The sequence below is a fragment of the Natator depressus genome, chromosome 2 (genome assembly GCF_965152275.1).
Source record: "Natator depressus isolate rNatDep1 chromosome 2, rNatDep2.hap1, whole genome shotgun sequence".
Classification (NCBI taxonomy): domain Eukaryota; kingdom Metazoa; phylum Chordata; order Testudines; family Cheloniidae; genus Natator; species Natator depressus.
Window position 1 is genome coordinate 35,487,173 of NC_134235.1, and position 23,785 is coordinate 35,510,957.

Below are 23,785 nucleotides of genomic sequence, written 5' to 3' on the forward strand. Positions count from 1 at the left end.
ATAATCAAAGTATGATAATACTAACAGAAATCCAGAGAATTTAAAAATTCAGTGAAGTACTTTCATCGTTTAAAAAAACCTAAGCAGTTTGAAAACCTTTAACTAAATAAACTATTTTTAATTAAGTAACTTTGCCAACTACTTTTACTTGGTTGTGTAAGGTTGTCGTGCAGTTTTAGAACCTCAAAGAGGAGGTTACTTGTCTATAATTGGAGGTTCTTTGTGATGTGTTGTCCCTAATTGGATTCCAGCGTGGGTGTGCATGAGTGCCATGTGCCAGAGCCAGAAGGTTTTGTCCATGTATCCCCTCATGCTTGGAGCCAAGGTTATAATAGGCCTCGCAGGTGGATGCCTCTCCAGATCCCTCTTACTGCTAAGTAGCAGAAGCTGCAGCAAAGGGGGATGGAGGACGGATATTGGAATCCAAATAGGGACCACACACATCGAAGAACCTCCAGTTACAGGTACGTAACCTCCTCTTCTTCTTTGAGGAATGGTACCTATAAGGATTCCAATGCGGGTGAGTAGCAAGCAGTGATCAATGTAGAGGTGGGTGCGAGGATGTGCGTGGGAGCACAGTCTGTAGCACAGCATGGCCCATAGCGATGTGTGCAGTCATTGCATGGGTGATACTTTAGTGCGTAGTGAAAGTGTGTATGAAGCACCACATCGTGGTATGACAAATGTCCTGCCAGGGGACATCAGCTAGGGATGATGATGTGGCCGCTTGAGCCTGGGTGGAGTGTGACGTGATGTCGTCAGTTGGCATGAGGTTGGAAAGTGTGTAGCATTCAAGAATGCACCCAGAGACCATTCGGAAATGCACTGGGAGGAGAAGGCATGCTGGTTACAACAGTCAACAATGGAGACGAAGAGTCATAGCAAGTCATGGAAGGAGATAGAACACCAGGATACGGCAGATGTCAAGGACTTGTCCATGATGGATCTGTGATGTTTGGGGTAGAAGACTGGGAGGAGAATACACTGATTCAAGTGGAACTCTACACCACCTTGGGGGGAATTTAGGGTGGAGACGCAGGGAAACTTTCATCTCTGTTGAAGATCATGTAGTGGGGGTCAGCCATCATGGCTGTCAATTCACTGACTTGTCTAGCTGAGGTGATGGCTACTAAGATCATCACTTTCACGGAGAGATGAGATGAGAAAGGAAGGACATTTGCCATGGGCATGAAGGCAGGTTTCGTCTGAGCAGAGAGAACAAGATTGAGGTCTCAGGAGGCCTTGGGTTGGAGTATAGATGGGAAGATATTGAGTAACCCTTTCAGGAAGGAGTGTGAAAACAGAAGTGCCATCCACCAGGGGAAGAAAGGCATGGAGTGCTGCGAGGTGGACTTGAATGGAGCTAAGGGCTAAGTCCAAAGTTTTGAGTTTGAGCAGACAGGTGAGGACAGTAAGTATGGACATCATAGATAAGCAGGTACTGGTGGCTGTGAACCCAGGAGGTGAAGCACTTCCATTTCACTTGGTAGCACTCTCTGGTGGAGGCCTGTCTGCTTTGGTTAAGGATATGTCAAAGGTGGGTGGAGCACACCCTATCTCCGAGCTCCATCCAAAAACTACACTGTGAGGTGAAGTGGGGTTGGGATGACGCAGGTGGCCTTGGTCTTGCATGCGGAGATCCAGTAGAGTGCAGAGGCAGAATGGTGCAAGGACAGAGAGGGTCAGAAGGTCTGTAAACCAAAACCGGCAGGACCAAAATGGGGCTATGAGGATTACCGTTGCATGATCCTGGCAAATTTTGCAGAGAATTTGCAGCAGGAGCATGGGAGGAAATGTGTCATGGAGAGAGTCCGATCAGGTGAGAAGAAGGACATCACCCAGCAAGTCCCACCCTACTGCCCCACAGGAGCAGTACAGCGGAGATTTGTGGCTCTTGCGAGTGGCAAAGAGGTCCCATTGCAGCATGCCTCACTTGCAGACGAGGCACCAGAGTGTGGTATCATGCAGTTCCCTCTCATGGCTCAGGCAGAGTGTCTTGCTGAGCACATCTGCCAGTGAGTTCTGGGTGCTCAGGAGGTATGTGGGCTGAAGCGTAATCTGATGCTTGACGCATCAGTTACAGAGATGGATAGACTCCCCACAGGGGTGGGGGGACCTGGTCCCACCCTGTTTGTTGATATAAGTTACTGCAGTGGTGTCTTTATGCTCTGTCTGGGACACCTTAGGAGCTGGAGAAGCAAGGTTAACACAAAACTTCACTCCTGACCAGCCATAGCTTGGGGAGACAATGCTGCATTTGTGGGGAGTCCTGGATGGGGACCTGCCCTTATACGCATGGCCATGCTTCTTGTGCTCAGGGAGGGATTTCATCAGCACTGATGGATCTGCCAGCTGGAAGGTAGCCAGAGTGGCGCTCGCTGCTGGCAAAGGTTGCCACACCAGTGGTTCTGCCAGTCCTGGATCCGACTGCAGACATGGACGCATAGTTTGCTCCATGAGGAACTTTTGGAGACTAAGTTCCCTGGCCTTCCACATCTGGGGTGGGAATGAGAGGAAGATGGAACAGCGGGGGGCAATGTGAGTTTCACCGAGGAAGTACAGCTCATCACGCACAGAGAAGTAGTCCAGGCACAAGGCACAGTTTTTAAATCTGGCTTCTGAGGCTTCTGAGGCATACTTCCCAGGAGGGGGAAGAATTCTGAGACTGAGATAAGAGAGGGTTACTCACTCTGTGCAGTAACTAAGGGTCTTCAAGATGTGTCCCCCTATGGGTGCTCCCCTGTAGGTGTGGTAGTGTTCCTGCACCAGGGTTCAGAAATCTTCATTAGCAGTGCCTGTTGGGCCATACATGCGCTACTCCCAGTCTCATGCTGTGAGCCACAGCTATATAGCACTGTGTGGTCCAACCACCCTGAGTTTCTTCTGTACTGCAGAGTCTACATTTGAACTCTGAAGTAGAGGTGAGGAGGGCGGGTAGTAGAGCACTCATAGGGACACACATCTCAAAGAACCTCATTTACTGCACAGGGTGAGTAACCCTCTCTTCTTCTTCAAGTAGTGTACCTCTGGGTGCTCCACTTTAGGTGACTCTAGAGCAGTGCCCCTACTTGGAAGGCTGGGGCTTCAGAGTGACATCTACTAAGGAGGATAAGACACTGTGTCCTAGTAGGATGTCTGAGGCCCTGTCGTGGGTGATCGTGTAATGTTGGCAGAAGGTGTCCATTGATGCCTAGTTAGCTGCCTTACAAATGTCCATAATAGGTATATTATTCGGAAAAGCTATCAAGATGGACAGTGATCAAGTGGAATGCCTCTGAATTCCAGGTGGGGGCTGAAGTTTGTTTCATCAGTAGCAAAGGTGGATGCACTCTGAGATCCATTTAGAAATATGTTGTTTGGATACAGTTGATCCCTTTGATCTTTTGGCAACAGAGAGGAATAAGCATTGTGACTGTCTGAACAATTAGGTTCTGTCAATGTAAAAGGCTTGTGGTTGTCTAATATCTTAGGTGTGTAGTGTGGCCTCATCCTGGTTGTCATGTGGTTTGGGGAAGAAGGAGGGAAAGTGAATGTGAAGAGCTACAAAAGGATCTCTCAAAACTGTGTGACTGGGCAACAAAATAGCAGATGAAATTTAATGTTGATAAATGCGAAGTAATGCACATTAGAAAGCATAATCCCAACTATACATACAAAATGATGGGGTCTAAATTAGCTGTTACCACTCAAGAAAGATCTTGAAGTCACTGTGGATAGTTCTCTGAAAAAATCCACTCAATGTGCAGTGGCAGTCAAAAAAGTGAACAGAATGCTGGGAATAATTAAGAAAGGGACAGATAATAGGACAGAAAATATCATATTGCCTCTATGTAAATCCACAGTACACCCACATCTTGAAAACTGTGTGCAGATGTGGTTGCCGCATCTCAAAAAAAGATATATTGGAATTGCAAAAGGTTCAGAAAAGGGGAACAAAAATTATTAGGGGTATGGAACGTATGAGGAGAGATTAATAAGACTGGGACTTTTCAGCTTGGAAAAGAAACAGCAAAGGGGAGTTATGATTGACATCTATAAAATCATGACCTGGTGTAGAGAAAGTAGATAAGGAAGTGTCATTTTCTACTGCTCATAACACAAGAACTAGGGGTCACCAAATGAAATTAATAGACAGCAGGTTTAAAACTAATAAAAGGAAGCATTTCTTCACACAACACACGGTCAACCTGTGAAACTCCTTGCCAGAGGATGTTGTGATGGCCAAGACCATAACAGGGTTCAAAAAAGAACTAGATAAATTCATGGAGGATAGGTCCATCAATGGCTATTAGCCAGGATGGGCAGGAATGGTGTCCCTAGCCTCTGTTTGCCAGAATGAGCGACAGGGGATGGATCACTTGATGATTACCTGTTCTGTTCATTCCCTCTGGGGCACCTGGCATGGGCCACTGTCAGAAGACAGGATACTGGGCTAGATGGACCTTTGGTGTGACCCAGTAGCGCCGTTCTTATGTTCTTATGTGAATAGGTTGCTTTAGATGGAAAGAGGACAGTATCTGGAGTAAGAACTTTGGGTGTGATTATAACTAGGGCTGTCAATTAATCACAGTTAACTCAAGCGATTAACTCAAAACAAATTAACTCAGTTAAAAAAATTAATTGCTATTACTTGCAGTTTTAAATGCACTGTTAAACAATAATAGAATATTAATTTAAATTTATAAATATTTTGGATGTTTTTCTACATTTTCAAATATATTGATTTCAATTACAACATGGAATACAAAAGGTACATTGCTCACTTTATATTATTTTTATTACAAATATTTGCATTAAAAAAAGAGAAAAAAGATATAGTATTTTTCAGCTCACCTCATACAAACACTAGAGTAGTGAAAGTGCAACTTACAAATATAGAATTAACATAACTGCACTCAAAAACAAACAATGTAAAACTTTAGAGCCTACATGTCCACTCAGTCCTACTTCTTCTTCAGCCAATCGCTAAGACAAACAAGTTTGCTTACATTTATGGGAGATAATGCTGCCCGCTTTCTTATTTACATGTCACCTGAAAGTGGGAACAAGCATTCACATGACACTTTTGCATCCAACGTTGCAAGGTATTTATGTGCCAGATATGCTAAACATTCATATGCCCCTTAATGCTTCGGCCACCATTCCAGAGGACCTGCTTCCATGCTGACGATGGGTTCTGCTCAATAACTATTCAAAGCAGTGCAGAGTCAGATGCCACTAACAGAAAGTTTATTTTCTTTTTTGGTGGTTTGGGTTCTGTAGTTTCTGCATCAGAGTTTTGCTCTTTTAAGACTTCTGACAGAAAGTTCCACACCTCATCCTTCTCAGATTTTGGAAGGCACTTCAGATTCTTAAACTTTGGGTTGAGTGCTGTAGCTATCTTTAGAAATCTCACACTGGTACCTTCTGTGTCTTGTCAAATCTGTAGTGAAAAGGTTTTTTTAAATGAACATGTGAGTTGTCATCTGAGACTGCCATCACACAAAATATATGGCAGAATGCAGGTAAAACCGTAGAGCAGGAGACATACAATTCTCCCCCCAAGAGTTCAGTCACAAATTTAAATTAACTAATTTTTTAAAACGAGTGTCATCAGCATGGAAGCATGTCCTATTTTTGAGTGCAATTATGTAAAAAAAAATTTTACGTTTGTAGGATGCACTTTCATGATAAAGAGATTTATCTTTTTTACAGTGTAAATATTTGTAATAAAAAATAATAATATAAAGTGAGCACTGTATACTTTGTATTGTGTTGTAATTGAAATCAATATATTTGAAAATATAGAAAACATACAAAAATATTTAAATAAATGGCATTCTATTGTTTAACAGTGCGAGTAAAACTGAAATTAATCGCAATTTTTTTTTAACGTTTGATGGCCCTATTTGTAACATGACCTTATCTTTGTAGAAAATTGTGACTGGGGGATACACCATGAGGACACCTATTTCTCCTACCCTCCGAGGAGATGTGATAGCTATGAGAGGCTGCTTTCAATGATAGATGCGTGTAGCAGCAGGTTGCCATAGGTTCAAACAGGGGGCTGGGGAGACAGTGTAAAATTAGGCTGAGATCCCAAGGTGGGATGGGGTCTAATACTTCAGAGTAAAGGTTTTGAAGGCCCTTAAGGAATCTTTTTGTAATTGATTGGTTAAATACCAAATGACCTTCTATCTTGGAGTGGAATGCAGTAATGGTGGCCGGAAGTATGCGATCCTAGCTTATGATAGCCCTGATCTTCTGAGCTCTAGAATGTAATCCAGAATGAGTGGCAAAGGAGCGTTCATTGCTGAGACACATTTGGTGTCATACCAAGTCCGGAATCTTTTTCACTTATGATAGCATGTTGCTGAACATCTGCTATTTAAAAGAATCTCCTTTACCTCTTTTGAACAGGTCATCTCCGGATCCTGGAACCATGAAGGAGGCAGGCCTTAAGATGGAGAAGTTTTAGATTCAGATTGAAAACTTGGCCTGCATCCAGCAAGAGGAGGTGTGGCGTCAACTGAAGCGTGGTCAGTGGACAGACTGTCATGCACAAGAGGTAAGGACGCTCTACCTGTCATGGCCATTTTGGGGCTATGAGAATTACTCTGGCTCATTCCAATTGTATCTTGTGAATCATTTTGAATAGTAGGTGAAAGGGGGGAGAGGTGTAGAGGAGGGGTGCATCCCATGTAACAAGGAAGGAGTCCCCCAGATATTGGTGACCCAGACCTGCTCTTGAGCAAAATTGTGGGGATTTGGTGTTTTCGGGTGTGGCGAACAGATCTATGTTCGGGAATCCCCAGCAGCTGAATACGTGCTGTAGGGTTCTTGAGTCTATCTCCCACTCGTGTTCTTGTGAGAACCTCCTGCTCAGTGAGTCTGCCATGGTGTCCAGGTGTCCAGATAGGTATGCTGGCACAGATGTTGATGTCATGTTGGATGCATCAGTTCCACAATTTTAGCGCTCCCCCTTGTCGATCTAAAACAAGCAAGCAATGTTGTCCATCATTACTCTTATCGTCTTTTGTCTGATTATTGGGAGAAAGTGAAGGCATGCATTGCAGACTGAACATAATTCTAGGAAGCTGATGTGCAACACGGATTCCGATGGGGACCACTTGCCCTGTAACATGTGGATCTGTAAGTGTGCTCCCTAACTGAGTAGCGAGGCATCAGTCATCAGTATCAAGGACGGTGGTGGCTGGAGGAAGGGAATCCCCATGCAGACATTCTGGGGTTGTGTCCACCATTCTAATGATTGCTTGACCTTGAGTGGTAATGAGAGAAGTTTGTTCAAGCTGTGTCTGTGGGGTACGGATACTGTTCATGGCCATCCCTGGAGACAGTGCATATGTAATCTGGCATGTTTTATCACAAATGTGGTTGCTGCCATATAAGTGAGCAACTGTAGGCAAGTTCTTATGAGATCTGTGGGCTGGTCCTTACAGTGGAGATGAAACTGACTATTGTAAAGAATCTGAGTTGGGAAGAAATTTATGGCCTCTATAGCATCTAGTTGGGGGCCTCAATAAACTCTAGTTGTTGGACTGGTGTCAGCATTGATTTTTGTATGTTTATCTGGAGGCCGAGTTTCTGGAAAAGGTCCAAAATTTTTGTTATGGCTTTGAGCACATCGACTCTGGATGGAGCCATGATGAGGCAGTCTTTTAGGTATGGGAATATTATAATCCCTTGTTTGCAGAGCTGCATTGCAATCTCTGCCAGGACTTTGGAAAATACCTTGGGTGCTGTAGAGGGGCCAAAGGGTTGTACCTTGTATTGATAATGGTCAGACCCCAGGTCAAATCTGAGGAACTTCCTGTGGGAAGGGTGTATGATAATTTGAAAGTACATGTCTTGGAGGTCGAGGGCTGAGAACCAGTCCCCCTGTTCCAGAGCTGGGATTACTGTTGATAATGTGATCATCTTGAACTGTTGTAGTTTGACAAACTTTTTGGAGGTTCCTCAAGTCTAGGATAGGTCTCCACCCACCAGATTTTTTCCTCTGGATTACAAAATAATGGGAATAAAAGCCTTTCCCTCTGTGTTAGAATGGGACTAGTTCTACAGCTCTCAGTTGCAGAAGGTGCTTTATTTCTTGTCATAGAAGGTGCTTGTAAGAAGGATCCATGAAGTGGGATGTGGAGGTTTAAGAAGAGGTCTCTGTCACCTGCATTGTGGAACATAATGCCATTGAGGGGAGGAAGAGGAAGGTTGAAATCTCGAAGTAGGTTGATATCTACCCTGTCTTTTCTTTGGTTCTGGTGTATAGATGCCAAGTGAGTGCAATGTACTTGGCATATCCCCAAGTAGGGAGACCTTCTCAGTAGAAAAGAGCATAGAAAAGGAAACCTATGATAATCTAAAGAGTAACAGGGAGGAAACAGCAAAAGGAAAAAAATTGAGAGAGAAGGGGTAAAGGGAAGAAAAAAATAAAGGAAACACGTGCTTACTAAGAACTTGCAACAGTTCTTAGTATGAAGGCCTTAGTTCTTCTTGTATGAAGGCCTCTGCTAGGGATTCCATCCCCAGCCAAGGGTGCTTGAGAAGGAACTGAGGATGGTTGGACCACACAGCGCTATACAGCCACAGCTCACAGTGAGAGACGGGGAGATGCACATGTGCAGCCCAACAGGCAGTGCAATCAAAGATCCCCAATCCCAGGTGCAGGGGCACTATCGCACTACAGTGGAGCACCCATAGGGACACTCCTTGAAGAACCTAACTAAATAGAACTCTAAAAACAAACTACAAAACAAGAAACTACTATAACTATATACAAGAAAGGAAGAACGGACAAATTCACTCACTTAGCTAAGCTAACAGCGTGAAGGAACAGGGGTTCCAACTCAAGCCATGCAGTGGTAAGAAGGAACTGGAGAGGCGTTGACCCACAAAACCTTTTATAACCTGAGCTGCAAACATGAGGGGACACATGGCTCACATGTGGGTCAACAGACACAGCTACTAAAACCTTCCAGCTCCGGTGCAAGCGCACCTATCTTGGAATCCATATAGGGACCATCCCTTAAAGAAGAATAGATTATTTCTTTCCTTACAGATTTGGTCCTCCATTTGGCAAACATATTTTGCTATATCCAATTATGCAAGACTGAGGCATGCCTGGGATTTGTTTTTGCTTTTTAATTTGTTCTCACTATACCATCATCATCATCATCATCAACATCAGCAGAAATGTACACATGAAGTACAATATGTGGAAACAATGGTTTAAAGCAGGAGTGCTGTAAGAAAAGAAAATAGGAGTGCATAGAAAGCCTCTTCCCGCCACATGAACAGCAAAGAAGGAATCCTCTAATGTATGTGAGTGCCTTACTAGGTGCATCTAACTAAATCCCAACCATACATGTTCAATAACAGAATGGGCACCATATTCTGACAGTCAGAGGCTATGTGCAGCTCCCATCTAAACTGCTGCATATGCTCCCATCAACAGCATACATTGACTGGCAGCTAACTTCTACACACATTGCATGCTGAGCAGTGCCCCAGCCCTTCTCTTGAAATCCTGTCCTAACTGACAGGATCCCTATGGCACAAGGCATGGTAGAATGTTTCTCTGTTTCTCATCTCTGCATGGATCTGAATGCTGCAGATTAAACTATGGGAGGGGTTTCCTGATCCACATTGCTCAGCCATATGGTCAGTGTTCAACCATTAGCCGAGGCCCGCCAGGGATATCAGTTGGCAGCTCCTTCATGGACCCATGAGCACGGGCATGTACTTGGCACAGTTCACCCCTATCCCAGACACCTTCCCCTTTTGCAGTGTGAGGGAAACCCTGGCACACATATACTTGGAGTGTGCCAGGCTGCAGCCCCTATTCCAGCTCCTCACAAATATTTTGTTACGCTTTTGGTTGCACTTTTCCCCTCACCTTCTTATTTATGCACTCCCTATCCATGGCCCCACAAAGTCACGGGACCTCCTGGTCAACCTCCTCCTGGTCCTGGCTAAAGTGATCATCTATAAAACCAGGGTGAGGAGGTTGGCCGATGGAGTATCCTGTGACTATGGGGCCTATTTCAGATTTTCTGTCCATTCACGTATCCAGGCAGAGTTCCTCTGGGCGGGGTCCACTGACTCCCTTGATGCCTGTGAGGAGCAGTGGGCGCTGTTCGGGGTTCTCTGCTCGGTGTCCACGTCTGGTTCCCTTCATTTGACCCTTTGACTGCACTCCTGTCCCTGTTATTTCATTAGTTGTCCCCTGTACTTATTTGGTTTCCAGGTCCTGTGGACCCCCCTCTTAGGCTAGGAGGGGGGAATCCTTTAGCAGTGGGTGGGCTTTGCCCACCCACTTCCTGGATCCCAATAGGATCAGTCTCCTGTAGCCATCTGGCCTGACTCTGTCACAATATGTATTCGGCTCTCTATCTTCGTTATTACTGAACATGCAATTCTAAATCAGTAGAACTGGGTACTACCTAAAGCAATCTGAGACGCAATTATTAACCATTAAAAGGTAATCTAAACACTAATAGCTTCCAAGATTTGCACCCCCCACCCGCCCCCAAGAAATGTAACCAACATAATACATACATCATAAATCCAGGTATTTGTGTTTTCCCTTCACTGCATTGTTTAACTGAGGGCTTACTATCTTACTAAATTTAGAGCTTGATACTGTAAACATATAGACAAAAGTACCTTTATAGAGACGAGTGGTTCTGTTGACCACAATGATACTACTTATGTGTAAGTACTTTCAAGACCACTCTTAGATTCTAAGCTCTTTGGGGTGGCGGACAGTTTCTTTTATTGATCTGTTACATACCTAGCACACCTTGGGTGCTACATAAATAATAAACAAAAGTGATCATGTGCCACATGGACTATGTTTGAAGAAATGTATTTCTAAACCACACTAAAATACAGTTTGTCACAGCAATTAAAAACCTGTGGCTGTCCTGAGTCAGCTGACTTGGGATCACAGGGCTTGGGCCGTGTGACACTGTATGACTGAAACATGACCCATTATATCATTAATATTGCCACTGTTAGTCAATTGCAACAAATCTTGTACAAAGTAGATCATTTAAGGTGTCAATGGAAAAGTTATAATCGATCAAATATGATTATCCTGTTTGTATGCATGTATCATCTTTGTATCTAAAGTTATGAATATTGACTATGTACCAGTAATTCAAATGTGTGTGCTTCTGAGGTAATGCCCACAAGGTAATTTACATCAAGTCTGACCAGCACATAGTGAATGGACTATTCAAGTTGATTCCCATTAAAGGACATTTAGTTCGCACAATAGACCATAGAAGAAGCCTATCCCTGCCTGATGGATGTTTTAGCCAAAATATGCAGCTCCTATGACTCATCAAAGCATGCAAGGCCATGTGACCTGTTCAGGTGAGCCTGGATTCCACCTTGTGCCTGTAATTTTCCATAAACTAAAACCAAGAGAATTCCCTCCACATGGTAGAACATATAAAATGTCCTGGAAGCATCTCCATTTTGCCTCTTTCCTGATCTGATCTCTGGACTTACACTAAAAGGAGCATTCCAACCAACTGACTGCAGACCTTCCAATCTTTTGGAAGTTACAAGAGACTTTACAAGCCAGCAGTTTATTCCATCATAAGCCTGATCCAAGAACTTTGCAATGAGTATATGTATTTGTTTTCCTTGACCATCATAACACTCTCCTCTTTCTTTTCTCTTAGATGTAAGCAGGGTCTGACTGAACTCTCCTTTGACAGCTAGTTGGGGAGGAGGAGAGACTTCAGGAGAAAACTGTATTTACATAAACACACCTACTCTGTGTAGGTATCTAGCAGACAGGAGCTGTGTAGCCCCAAGTGATCAACTTTGGTTGGCGCTGGGTTACAAAGCACTTTAGTACTGAATGCAAGGGTAGTGAAATGTTTTCAATGTTGTCTTTATTGTCTGAGTAAAGGGGGCAGAACTGTGCTTAACCTGTCCCAAATGTAGTGGTCACCCTCAGCTGAAAGGACCTAGTTAAGCCAGGGACTCAAATGCCAGACCCCCGTGAAAGCAGAGAGGGGTGGGGACAGATGTCCCAGCCAGGAGATGTGGACTCTCCCTAAGGGTCCCCAGTCTGGTTTAACCTGTTCTTCCCCACTGTTCAAACATAGAGCTAAACAGGCTTCATTAGGAGCCTTTTGTTATTTTAAGTGCTGAAATCACTTGTGGTGGGACAGTGTTTCTGCCCAGCCTGCTGAGAGCTAAAAATCACTAAGAGCTGACAACCACTAAGGGACTGACCTACAGAGGTCACAACAGAGAAGCTGGTGGCAGCAGAAAGTGACCGGTGGGAGCGGCTGGCAAAAGTGGCGAGCAGTCAGCTGGCGGGAACAGCCGGCGAAAGTGGTGAGCAGTCGGCTGGCAGGAATAGCCAGTGGGAGGCAGTGAGGAACAGTGGCTGGTAGGGCATCCAAGTGGCAAGGAACAGGACTGGTGAGGTGGCCAGCCAGAAAAACTGCTCAGATGACAGAGCAAGCCAGGAGCTGTCTTCCCTGGCTTGGAGGTGAACTCACACAGATGTACTTCTGAACCCTGGGTCCTCACTGACCAAGGACAACCACTGTGAGTGAGGTATGATGAGGGAGCAGAGGGAGGCCAGCTCCACCTAACAGAAGGGTTACATATAAATAAATCTTTAGATATTAGATACTAAAGGATTGGCAACAGTGTAATTATTAGGTAAAATCTGAGTAATATATTGGCGTGGCTGTGTGGCTGATCTCTTGGGATTAGAAGAACCTTTGTTTGATTAAATTGGTATTAAATAACCACTCATCAAGTGTAGTGTCTGGGTAGTGAAACAAGGGCTGGGATGCCAAAGGAGACTACAGTTTGGACTTCCTGTTAACCAGCATGGTGAGACAGAAGTTTACTTTTGTAACTTGCTTGGTATATTCTTATGGAAGAATAACCACCAGTTTATGTTGGATCTGCCTCATTTATTAGCAGTTTGTCCTTAATCTGGTATTCTTTGCTGTGTAAATGTTTGGGCCCAGGCTGGAGCCCAAAATCTGGGACCTTGCAAAGGGAGAATTTCTCAGAGCCCGGGCTCCAGCCTGAGCCCGGGCTCCAGCCTGAGCCCGAACATCTATGCCGCAATTAAACTGCCCCATAGCCCAAGACCATCACCCTGAGTCAGCTGACATAGGACAGTGAGGGTTTTTTCATTGCTGTGTAGACATAACCTGTGAGGCCTGAAACAGCTCCCAATGAAAAGTGGTAGAAAACTCCCATTTATTTAAATGGGAGTGTTTGTTCTATGTGTACCCCATTTGGACATATGTAAACTGTAAAAAAACTTTTTAGTCTGCAAGTGACAGAGATTTAATTGCTAAGCACTAGAGGACAAGAGCTTTTATATTAGCAGTTGATTTTAGAATGTTTTCAGTCACTTTCATGGAAAAGTAGATTTAGTTTAGCCAGGATATTTTGTTGTTTGTATTTTTTTTAAATGAAATTTAATTCCTTTCAATAAATGCTTAAAGTTGTCCAGGCATATTCATATTCTCTTACACATCCTCTCCTAAACATAGCTAGAATAAAATCAGTATTTTAAGAGAATATTTTAGGTTTAGTATTCACAAAACAAACTAGAAAATATTAGTAGCATGCATAATTTTTAACATTCTTTCAACATTATGCTCAATATAATATGTGCACCAGGACTTATGGATGACAAACATATGCTTACAATTTAGTTTAAAGAATAAAAATAAGTTAAATACTAATTTTTAACTCCACAATATTATAGGGATTAAATAGTATCTAGTAAATTGTTCGTTCTTAAAAGTTTAGGATAGACACATTTTCTTGATGATATTTGATGATTAATGTTTTGAATTACTGTGAAAAAAACTCAAACTACTGAGGTGTCATTCCATCAAAATCAGAAGGATAAAATGTAATAAAAAATTAAATTTGAACCATGTGGATGTTCATAATACAGTCAGAGGTATCACTGTGAATAAACCTGAGATTACCAAATTTGTGCCACTTAAGTTGTAAAATTGCTGTCAAATACTTTTGGAAGAAAAACATTAGTATTGCATCAATTATCCATTTTCTTTTCTTTTTTAAACTGCACATATAGAATATGACAAAATTAAAGAAGGAAAAACAAGTGCATGCTCACAAGTTTCTTAACAAAAGAATTTTCATGCATAATATCTACAACACTTTAAAGTTTTATGGTTTTTAAGATGAATAATTATGAAACATATAAGGCCCATTCCTGCTCTCACTTAAACAAGAGCAAATCCTTTTGATTTCAGTGGGAATTCCATCTGTATAAGTGAGGGCAAAATCTAGCCTTTAACATTAAGAATACTCATCAAAATAAATAATGTTAGACAGAAAAAGGCTCTAACCACTTTGTCTTCCTGGAGATCATATCCATGAAAGCAAGAAAGAAAGGACAGAAAAAGACAAAGAAGGAAAGACAGTTATTTCCATACTGAAACCAAGAACTAGTATTTGTTAGTAAAAATAAACAAATTTCAAGGAAATTGATTCACATATAGCTTTTTGTTTCTTCTAATTATGAAAAGTATATGGTGAAAGGGATGTTATTTTATTGGTTTTCTTCAAGTTGTTTATGAATTACATTTTCAAAAAAAGTCAAAGTACAAATACATGCACAAAGAAAATTATTTTAATAAAAACAATTTAACAGTCAAATCCCACCTGCCTTATTAAAACAAATAGTCAGTGGAGCTCATGTGAATAAAGAATGCAGGATTTGGCCCGGGTGTGATAGGTCCTAATCCTACTAATGATTGCACGGATGGAACCCTTGCACACTTGCACAGAAGCCCACTGGCTTGATGTCAATGGGATTCTGGGTGGGCAGATCTCTTTGAAGGATTATAGACTAATGCAATTGGAAATAAGAGACTGATAGTGACATAGCTCATACAAAATATCAGAGTTTGAATCATAGATGTAAATTAAGACAAATTTGCCCCAACTGTTTATTATATGTTATGTAGGATATACTTTATTCTGTATTTGTCTTGTGCTTTTTTCCTTTGCATGTTTATGAAAATATATGGTTGTATTAATATTGCCATACTATTTTTCTTGGCGAGAAGGTTGTCTTTTTAGCTGCCTAAAAATGTAACAGGAAGCACATTTTAGAAAACAAAAAATATTCAAAATTATTTCAATCAAAACTATCCCTCAGTCAACCAATTTGGTATCAATGGAGAACAAAGCTTTATAAATGGAAAGATTTTTGATAACTCAGTTACTTACACTTGCCAATACACTGACTATACTTAGGTATGCTATTAAGAACTTAATTGCACACTTAAGTAAATGAGCTCTCTCCATTTGTTTTACTGCTCTCATTCACGTATCTGTATACAAACAGTTTGTGCTCTTACAGACTAGCTATTGAAAATGTCAAAGTACAGTGGGTTAAATTTTAAGCATTTTGAAAGATGTTACCATTTCTAATGGTATCCCCCATTATATAAGTAGGGAGTATCACTGAAAATCATAAAGTCTTTTAAATCACAGAATTTTTGAAGTGTACCACTGTACATGCAAGTACATTTTTTAACCGTACTGCACCAGGCCATCTTTGCCCCTTGATCTGGACTCATAGCAAGGCTCCCTGGCCCACAGGAGCAAAAGTGGAGAGATTTAGACTGGGAATGGAGGAGCCATGTGGATGTCCTATGCCCCTGACTCCCCACTTTATAAGTAGCATGAGCAATGCCAGGAGCTTCTAACAAAGAGATTCAGGGTGGGTGGGAGAGGCCATGCATACCTTCGGACACATGGAACCTTGAAGTGCCTACCTGTTTTGCTGCTTTCTCTGTGACTGCCTCTCAGCCACTAGTGAGATGTTCTGGGTAGACAAGTGACAGTGAAGGAGAATAATAGGGTGGGAATAGATCAAATCCCCAAAATGGTTGGAAATAGACAGGAGTGAGGGAGGTGGGTTTAATTTTAAAATAATAGAAACCTGACAAGACTAAATTACCTAAAAGGTTAATTTTAAAAATATAGAACATAAGGAAGGTTAAAGATAAAATATATACAAAAACAGAAAAAAGGAAGGGCAAAAGGTAATATACAAAAATGTAAAATAGATATTAATGTTTAAAAAAGAAGACAGTTAATGGTTTTAAAACTTAAAATAAAATAAAAGACAGGGGCTAGGCAATAAAAAATAATTAATAGATAAGATTTAAAATTAAGTAAAATTAATAAGGAGGCAAGAAGTTAAGAAACAAGATGCTTGAGGTCATGTTTACTCACATATACCTGCTTGTTTTCCATCTACTACTGTCTGTTCTATCTGTTCAGACTGTTAACACTTTGAGGTAGAACTGTTTATTCCTAGTAAATTATTATTGCTACTTAAAAATAAAATAAATAACTTTTAATATCTGGTTTTGTACATTATCTTTTCATATTTGCCACGACAAAGGACTCTTCTCTCCTACAGTATATGAACTCTATTCCTGAGATTCAGGAAAATGTACTGCTATTATAATAATAATATTTCCAGGAACTGACTGGAAATTATGCTGTTTAACAGTTTTGCAGGTATTTTCTCTTTAAGAGAATGAAGGGCCCACACTACCTATGATTCGCACACACAATTCATTGATGTAGCCTGGCATCATGCCCTTAGTTTTTAAGAAAATATGCCCTTTAGACTATCAGGTTTTTTTAAATAATTCTCTGAGTCTGATCACCTACATCCATTTATGAATTCTGCTCTTATGACCCATCTGGATTATTTTCCTATTCTTACCTGAGTTTATTTTAAAAGTTACAGCCAATATAAATTATATCCAGTGGCCTAAATAAGTTTATGTCAATCTTGGATACTCATTTAAAAAAAATTGGTTATTAATGTATTTATAGTTTATTTTCTAGTCTTTAACTGTGAAATATTTTAATAGTCTTCTATATATACCAACATAACTGCAGAAATAGAAGACTGTTGCTTTTCACAGTTTTGGCTGTTTTGTTGATCTGTGTTTCACACTTAATAGTTCTTACCTTTAGCGAAAATTTTTTTTTAATTTCACCTTCAAGAAAAATGAATCAAAATACACAATGAGGAGGAGAAAAGTCACTCCAATTCAGCCAACATAGCATTACTGTATATAGACCAAACCAGAGACAGAAAAGATTCATAAACAGGCATGACATGTTTAATTCTTTCAAAAAAATGCACAATCAACTATTCATGATTAACCTGACTGACACAGAAAGATAACATATTAAATAGTGTAATATTTGTTTAAAGTTCAAATTAGTGGTAGAAGTGACCTGCCAAGCAGTCTCGTTTTGTTTTTGTAGCTTCCAGCATGAAACTTCCCCAGCTCAAAAATGTTGACCCTCTTAATGACAGTGGTAAGTCTACAAAAGGTGCACATCAACAACTGCATGTACTTTGGTGACCAGATCCTTCCACCAGATCCTGAACTGCGTTAGAATCAAGAAGTCACAACAATGGCCAACTCTTATTTTAAATAAAGGAAGCTGGACATAATGCATAGCAAAATAGCAAGGGATGTAAGCAAATAGAATCCAAACCCGCCCCCCCCCCCCACACACACACCATCTCACAAACATCCCTCCAAACTCAGAATGTGGTGGGTTAGTGAGAATCCTGTGTGAAGTATAGGATTCAGAGGAAGGAGATCAAATAAATAAATAAACAGAATACATTTGGGGGAAAAACATCCCTTCCTGACCCCTAAAGGTGGTTTGCTGAAACTTTGAAGTACATCATCTCTGCAGTAGTCTTATTCTTTCATAGTAAATAGCTTGAATAATGTCCCAAAGTAACAACAAACACTGCAACAGGCACTGTACAAAAATTAAAACATTTTTGTATTACACATATAATGGTAAACACACACACTTGTATCTACATACAAGTTAAATATGTATGTTATATATGTAATACATATATATTTTTCCTCTCTCTAAAAGAGAAGGGGTAGAAAAACAAAACACTGATCCTGCCTCACTGAGTTGGCACTTTGTGCTGTTGAAAATATCAATTGGGCACCAACTTATCAATGCATGAAAGCTGTGTGTCAGCACTTAATTTTTCAGTTGCACAAGGCTATGCGCCTGTTGGCACTGCCTCTTTCAATGTGCAGTTCACTGTGCAGAGTACCAGTCAATATACATTTTACTGTGTAGCCCAACCTCATTCAATGTGCAATTTACACATCTACAGTCACTACTCAGTTCTCTGAACATATGTGAAGAGTGGACCCTCATGTTAGCAGATCGTTGTTAAAAATGCTCTGCATATTTGCAAAGTGTAATTTACAAAGCTTCTTAACTTTGACAAATCAAATCCATTGTCGTCTGAATACTCAAAGGCACTTCTAAGTGAGTGAGCGTTCTCTGTCAAATTACTTTCCGCCACTCAGGCTGCAAAAGGGTTTACATAAAAATTTTAGAAACTTAACAGTACTCTTATAAGAAAAAAACCAACGTGTTTTACCCCAATCATTTTATCCCATCAGTAGTAAAAAAAAAAAATTAAAAATCAAATAAATATTGCATGGCCTGATTTTCCTCTCACACTAATATTAGTCAGGAGTAACTCCATTTAAATGAATGAAGTTTATGAGAGTGTAAGTGATATTAAAATTATGACCAATAAATCCAAGTCACCTGGTCATTGCCAATACCACAGACTACAAAATGTCTCAAGCAATCATGCGAGATGCCCAGAAAAATTGATTATCAGAGGTAGTCTCATAATAAGATGCAAAAAATGTATATTCAGTTGGCCAGATTCTCTTTTTCACAAAGTTTGCAGTTGGCAAAGCAGAGGGGGAGGCTGTCAGGGAACCAGTTACAGCATTCTGATTTTTTAGAGAGTCTTTGGCTAAAGCACAGTTTACAGCAGCCCTGGAACTGCTCTAACCTGAGGCAGCAGGCAACTGTCCCCAAAGGACTTTCCACCGAGGCAGCCAGAATACAACACACTCCAGCCACTCCTCTTCCCCACCCCCAACTAAGACCTGACACTGAAGCCCGTGAGAAGGATGGTATAAGAGCCATCTCTATATCTAGTGGATACTCCAACATCAATGAAATCCCCAGTTAGGAGGATGTGGCCACCCAGTCAGTATAAAGAATTTAACTCACTATGGCTGTGGATGCTTTGAGATGTCTCTTAAAACAGGAAGTTACCTAAAAATTGTTGCTTCTCTTACATTTTCCCAAATGTCTTGAAAATTAAAATCTTGCTCTGGCCCTGTTATGCTCTAAAAATCATTGTGGGGAAGTTCCATGGCCTGTGTTATACAGGAGGGCTGACTAGACGATCACAGTTGACCCTTTTGGCCTTGTAATCTGTGAATCTGCCGTTAAAAATATTTTTATTGTTACTTAGTATTTGTATTGTGGTAGTGCCCAAAAAGCCACAATTAGAATAGGAGTCTTTTTGTACATGGTGTTGTATGCACACATAGGAAGACAATCCCTTCCCTGAAAAGCTTACAATCTACATTAAGACAACCAGGGAGCATGACAATGACTAGAAGAATGAAGGCAACAGTAATAAAATTACACAGATACAAAGACTAACAATATGCATAACTTAATGATTTCAAGTCATGTTTTTATGTACTCAGAGTGTCTCAGCTAAATACAAGATCAACCATATAACATATAATTTAGTATAACTTAGTTAGCACATATTCTAAGGGATCAGTTGAGCTGATGTGGCCCTTTAACACCCCTGTAGTCACAGGATAAAAAGGGGGGGTTAACTGGTTACCAATTGTTGTAATAAGCCATAAATCCAGTTTCTTTATTAAGACCATGATTTTTAGTGTCTAGCAAAGTTATGAATTTAAGGCTCCTCTTTGGAAGGTGTTGTGAAGATGTCCTTTGAGGACGAGGACTAAGAGATCAGATATAGAGGGTTGGTTTTGTGAAAAGTGTTCATCCACTAGTCATAAGGTACTTTTGTCTTGTATCATTGTCCCGTGACAACTAGGCGTATGTGATCGGAGCGGGTTTTGCTTCAATATAGAAATAAACCCCTCTCCAACTGCATGCCTTTAGTTGTCATCTACCACCCCACACTGGAACCCCTGCAGGGTAACACTGAACAACTATAACCCGTACTCGACGGGGACCCCATCCTGAAAGAAATCTTTCCTGATCCCCCTCTTCTGGTCTTCAAACAACCCCCCAACCTCTCCAAGCTCATCATCAGAAGCAAGCTGCCCATAGACCAAGACACACCAGCTCAAAGCAGCACCAGACACTGCCAGAACAACAGATGCAAAACCTGATGACATATCTCCACTGCTTCAATGATCAATACCCCCCACAACACACCTTTCAAGAGGCATGTATAGGACCATTGATATCACGTGTTGTACCTCATCCAGTGCACTAAATGTCCCATAGCAACCATGTGGGTGAAACCAGCCAATCACTATGCTCTCGAATGAACGTAAACAGGAAAATGATAAAAGATAAAAACACCATATCACCTGTGGGTGAACACTTCTCACAAAACGACCACTCCGTATCTGACCTCTCAGTCCTCATCCTCAAAGGAAATATGTACAACACCTTCAAAAGAGGAGACTGGGAGCTTAAATTCATAACTTTACTAGACACTAAAAATCATGGTCTTTATAAAGACACTGGATTTATGGCTTATTACAAGGATTTGTAACCCACTAATCCCCTTTTTTGTCCTCTGACTACCATGGTATTAAAGGGCCACATCACACTTAATGATCCCTTAGAATGTGCGTTAATTACTTATGCTGAACTATATGTTTGATCTTATATTTAGCTGTGACACTCTGAGTACCTTTACCAGGCCTGAGGATACAGCTGCGCCACTGCAGCATATCTGGTGAAGATACTGTATGCCGTCAGGGCATAATAAAACCATCTCAGAGAGGCAATAGGTATGTCAGCGGGTGAAGCTCTCCCGCCAACATAGTGGTGTGCACGCGAGTGCTTATGTCGGTGTAACTTATGTCGCTCAGGGGGGTGGATTTTTCACACCCCTGAGCGACATAAGTTATACCAACATAGGTTATAGCGTAAACATAGCCTAAGAGAAGGGCAATTGTGGCTGCTTTGCACTTCAGCAACTTCCTTTTCCAATGCTTGCTGCCTCTACATGACCTGCACTGATGTGTATAGCAGCAAAAGCTGACATAAACCTGGATGAATTTGGAATTATGGAAAGAGATCAAACAGGTCCATCAATGATCTTATTTTAGACACAGGAAATAAAAGCAACCCAGTCTTAGAATGAACCATCACAAGGCTGTGTTTCAATCGTTTGTCATCTACTCCACGGTTGTAAGTACAGCTTCCCTCTTCTTATATCTTAAATGATCAATCTGATGGACTTTGAGGATACAGGTAAAAAAAGAGGCAAGTATTGATCAAAAATTTTATATCAGAAATTTTTTCTGATGAAAAACTACCTTTTTTGCATAACTGAAATTTTCAGTGGGGAAATTTCAGTTTTTCTGTACAATTTTGAGCCTGGCAGGCTCTTGTCAATTTCACTTTCTGCCAGTAAAATTGATTTCCTTCAACAGAGTAATTGACAAAACGTGCAGGTAGCATCCCCACATTTCAGAGCATTTTTCTGGGTGCCAATTGGTGACACTTTCCCATCACGGAGGTGTCTTCTCATGATGTTTGAGTGTACAGCAATAAAGACTGTCCAATTTTGCCTTTGATAACTAGATAAAATTATTACAGTACTGATTGTATTTCCTATACCAAAAATATTGTTGTAAACTTATTTAGTTATCAAAAGTAATAATTGTATGTGAGATCCTTCAGGATAAAAGGCTCTACAAAAACTTTAAAAATATATTTTAATTGACTTTCATTATGTTCAACATAACCTGGGAGATGTATATACTCTCAGCTACTTTTAGCCACCAGTGAGCAGATTTCTGTGTACTCTGATTTATAACTTGCATTGCTGACATACATATTAAACCTTATTTGCCCTGTTTTTCAGCCTGATGATATGATAAAGAAAGCAACTTCCTGTAAAGTACATACCAATTTCTCTTACTCTGCATACTATGTGCATGTTGTGCCAATTTACTGAAAATAATCATGCATGTTCCCATAAAGACTCACATAAAAAAGGAAGAGTTCAGAACAGTGTCCTGAATATCTGAATCTGTCTGAATCTGAGACAGACTTCTATGCTGAATGTGATTTACATTGTTATTCCCTATTTTATGTCAAGTCATCACTTTGGGAATTTTATTTAAAATTTTTAGTAAACTAATTTCTCTACTAAACTCAAATATTTTGTTAATTACTTGACTTCTGCTGTAGTTGTTTTAATTAAGTATTTTTTTAAATTCAACCTGGCAGTCCACTTGATTTCTCATAATACAAATCATTATGATAGCTCTGAGTATTATTTCTTAGCACACTAATCTTTTTTAAATGAAGCATACATTCTCAAAAGCAAAAAAAAAAAAAGTGATTTCTTTTCCCTGTACATACTTTGCATTTTGTGTTGCTTTGTATAAGAAAAAAGCAGTTTACAAGCATTGTTTAATTAGCTCCCTCAAATGACACTATGGAGGTAGGTAAACATTATAATACCCATTACTAAACTGAGGTAAAATAAAGCTAAAAGACGTCCAAGTGAGCCTGGGACAGGCAAAGCCAGGAACAATTCCTTGCTCTAACTTCTAACTCCCCCAACATGATTGTCACTAAATAAATTCCTTTCCTTCCATATTTAGGGGCTAATCTTGTAATTGGATCCACACAGGCACAAGGATCCACTTACATGGATCCTGCAGCAGAACTGTGGTATGTGTTAAATTAAAAGCAATATTCACTGGTCCACAGGTAGACCAGAGTTCTAATGAAGATTCTTTGTCAAATGGACAACGGCCTAAATAGACCTAAAACAGTTTCCTCCTTGAAGGAAAAATTGTTTGAGTAATAACCATAAGGCATTACTAGTGATTCTGAACAACAGATACCGAACTTGTGGACAGGCACAGGTATGTCCTAGGAGATCCATTTTTTCAGTAGATATATTCCCAGTAACTAAAGTAACTAACTGTGGACAAATTACAATAATAATCTTCACAGAACTTCTGTACCAAATTACATCACACTTCACATTCAGCAACATCAATATGAAAATTCAGTGATATTTATTTTAAACAAATTCCATACCTTATTTGAGCGTAAAGACACTCTTCCTCCACAACGTGCACAGAATTTAGTTTGGCAATATGAACAGTTATGGCCACAGCCATCGGCAAATTTTGTTTTGTGGCAGATACCACAGGTCGGGGCATCACTCTTCTGCTCCTGCTGCTGCTGTGATTCTTCACCCATCTTCTTCACCTGCTCCTTATACATTTCAAATTGTTGATGCAATTTCCTGCAGAAGAAAACAAATCAATGAAAGTTGCTTTATTCAGGTTCATGCATAAATTTGTTCATCAATTTTCAAAACAAATTTAAATAAGAAATACCACAGTAAAGAGAAAGCTGAAAAAACTTAATTGATTGCATACATAATGCACTTACTTCATATGTTACATGAAGTTCTACCTTTTACCATCCATTTTAACAGGACTAAACATAAGGCGCTTAGGTTGAGTCTTGGATGTGATCATGTGCAAATCACATACACAGTAAGTCCAGCTACTATAAAGGGGACTTCACTAATTAGTTAATGCTTCTCTAGTGTGTAACCCACTATTGGCAGACATAACAGTAATTATATACTGTGTTATAC

At 40.5% G+C, this 23,785-nt stretch overlaps 1 protein-coding gene across 20 annotated transcripts in view; it reads right to left on the reverse strand.

Moving 5' to 3' along the window:
- Positions 1-23,785, reverse strand: part of RIMS2 (regulating synaptic membrane exocytosis 2) — a 737,938-nt gene that overhangs the window by 544,475 nt on the left and 169,678 nt on the right. For all 20 annotated transcript variants that reach the window (XM_074943965.1, XM_074943967.1, XM_074943973.1 and 17 more), the window contains one exon: positions 23,215-23,425. In XM_074943965.1, the coding sequence (XP_074800066.1) occupies positions 23,215-23,425 (211 nt within the window). The remainder of the gene's footprint in view (positions 1-23,214; positions 23,426-23,785) is intronic.